The sequence below is a fragment of the Priapulus caudatus genome, unplaced genomic scaffold (assembly GCF_000485595.1).
Source record: "Priapulus caudatus unplaced genomic scaffold, Priapulus_caudatus-5.0.1 Scaffold291, whole genome shotgun sequence".
Classification (NCBI taxonomy): Eukaryota; Metazoa; Priapulida; class Priapulimorpha; order Priapulimorphida; family Priapulidae; genus Priapulus; species Priapulus caudatus.
Window position 1 is genome coordinate 251,018 of NW_014577352.1, and position 1,286 is coordinate 252,303.

A 1,286-nucleotide genomic window follows, 5' to 3' on the forward strand; every position below is an offset into this window, starting at 1 on the left:
TCTCTTTCGCTCTCTCTCTCTCTCTCTCTCTCTTTCTCTCTCTCTCTCTCTCTCTCTCTCTCGCTCTCCCTCAATCTCTTTCTCTTCTCTCTCTCTTTCTTCCACTTTGCACTATAGCCATATATCGATATGCTCGTATCTTATCGTTGTATTTCTCTCTGCGCTAGCTGGAAGAGAAGGTGCAGTTGTGGCAAGACTCGGGAGCGTGGTCATTCTGTGTGTGGGCAGGACTGCAGGCCAGCTGGCCCGACATGGTCGTCTCGGCTCTCAAGTTCCTATCCGGGGACTCCATAGGTTCGTTGCCTGCCTTCACGTGTTTCTACTAGAGCATCGATTAATTTTCTTAAAAACTTTATTGAATTATTTTTAATTTCAAACAAAATTTACAGTTTGATCTATTAAAAATAGTAAGATTATTTGCAAACGTTAATTTGGAGGTCTGCTAACAGTGAACTATATAGCACCCCTTGGTTATGTCATTGGCCATGAGGGTTAGCAGTTGGATGGTTGTAAGGAGACAGTGATATGTAAAGTATTGTGGTTGATTGTATTGTTAGTAGTGAGGGATGGTAGATGGCCGTTGGATAAAAGTAGTGGGGCAAAAAGGAAAGCTTGAGAGGAGATAAAAAATTTGTCTAATCTGATTGTTGTTGTTGTTGTTGTTGTTGTTGTTGTTGTTGTTGTTGTTGTTGTTGTTGTTGTGTGAGAGTGTCAGTGATGTCCTGCATTCGCGTCGACACCGCTCTAATCTCGGCGCGTTCGTCTCCGCGGCCGCAGGGCCTGACGCGGTGTTCCAGAACTTCGTGCCATACCTGGACTACAGGGAGCGGCAGCAGGCGTGGCAGTGGATCGGGACGACACGCGACGGAGACGATCAGCTGCTGCCGCTCTGTCTCTACTGGCTCGACAACGCCGGGCAGGACGCGGGAGCGGACGTCCGAGACACGTCGGGTCTCGCGTCTCCCCCTCCCCCTCGCTGGTATGTAGCATCGCTGCCCCACGCGCCTCCCCCTCGCTGGTATGTAGCATTGCTGCCCCCCTCCCTCATGCGCCTCCCTCTCACGCCTCTCCCCCTCCCCCTCGCTGGTATGTAGCATTGCTGCCCCCCTCCCTCATGCGCCTCCCTCTCACGCCTCTCCCCCTCCCCCTCGCTGGTATGTAGCATTGCTGCCCCCCTCCCTCATGCGCCTCCCTCTCACGCCTCTCCCCCTCCCCCTCGCTGGTATGTAGCATTGCTGCCCCCCTCCCTCATGCGCCTCCCTCTCACGCCTCTCCCCCTCCCCCTC

General features: G+C 53.1%; 1 protein-coding gene across 1 annotated transcript in view; it reads left to right on the forward strand.

The window, feature by feature from the left end:
• LOC106808628 (nuclear factor related to kappa-B-binding protein-like) overlaps positions 1-1,286 on the forward strand; it is a 21,325-nt gene that overhangs the window by 7,685 nt on the left and 12,354 nt on the right. The window contains exons 14-15 of the mRNA XM_014811419.1: positions 168-294; positions 778-979. Of these exons, the coding sequence (XP_014666905.1) occupies positions 168-294; positions 778-979 (329 nt within the window). The remainder of the gene's footprint in view (positions 1-167; positions 295-777; positions 980-1,286) is intronic.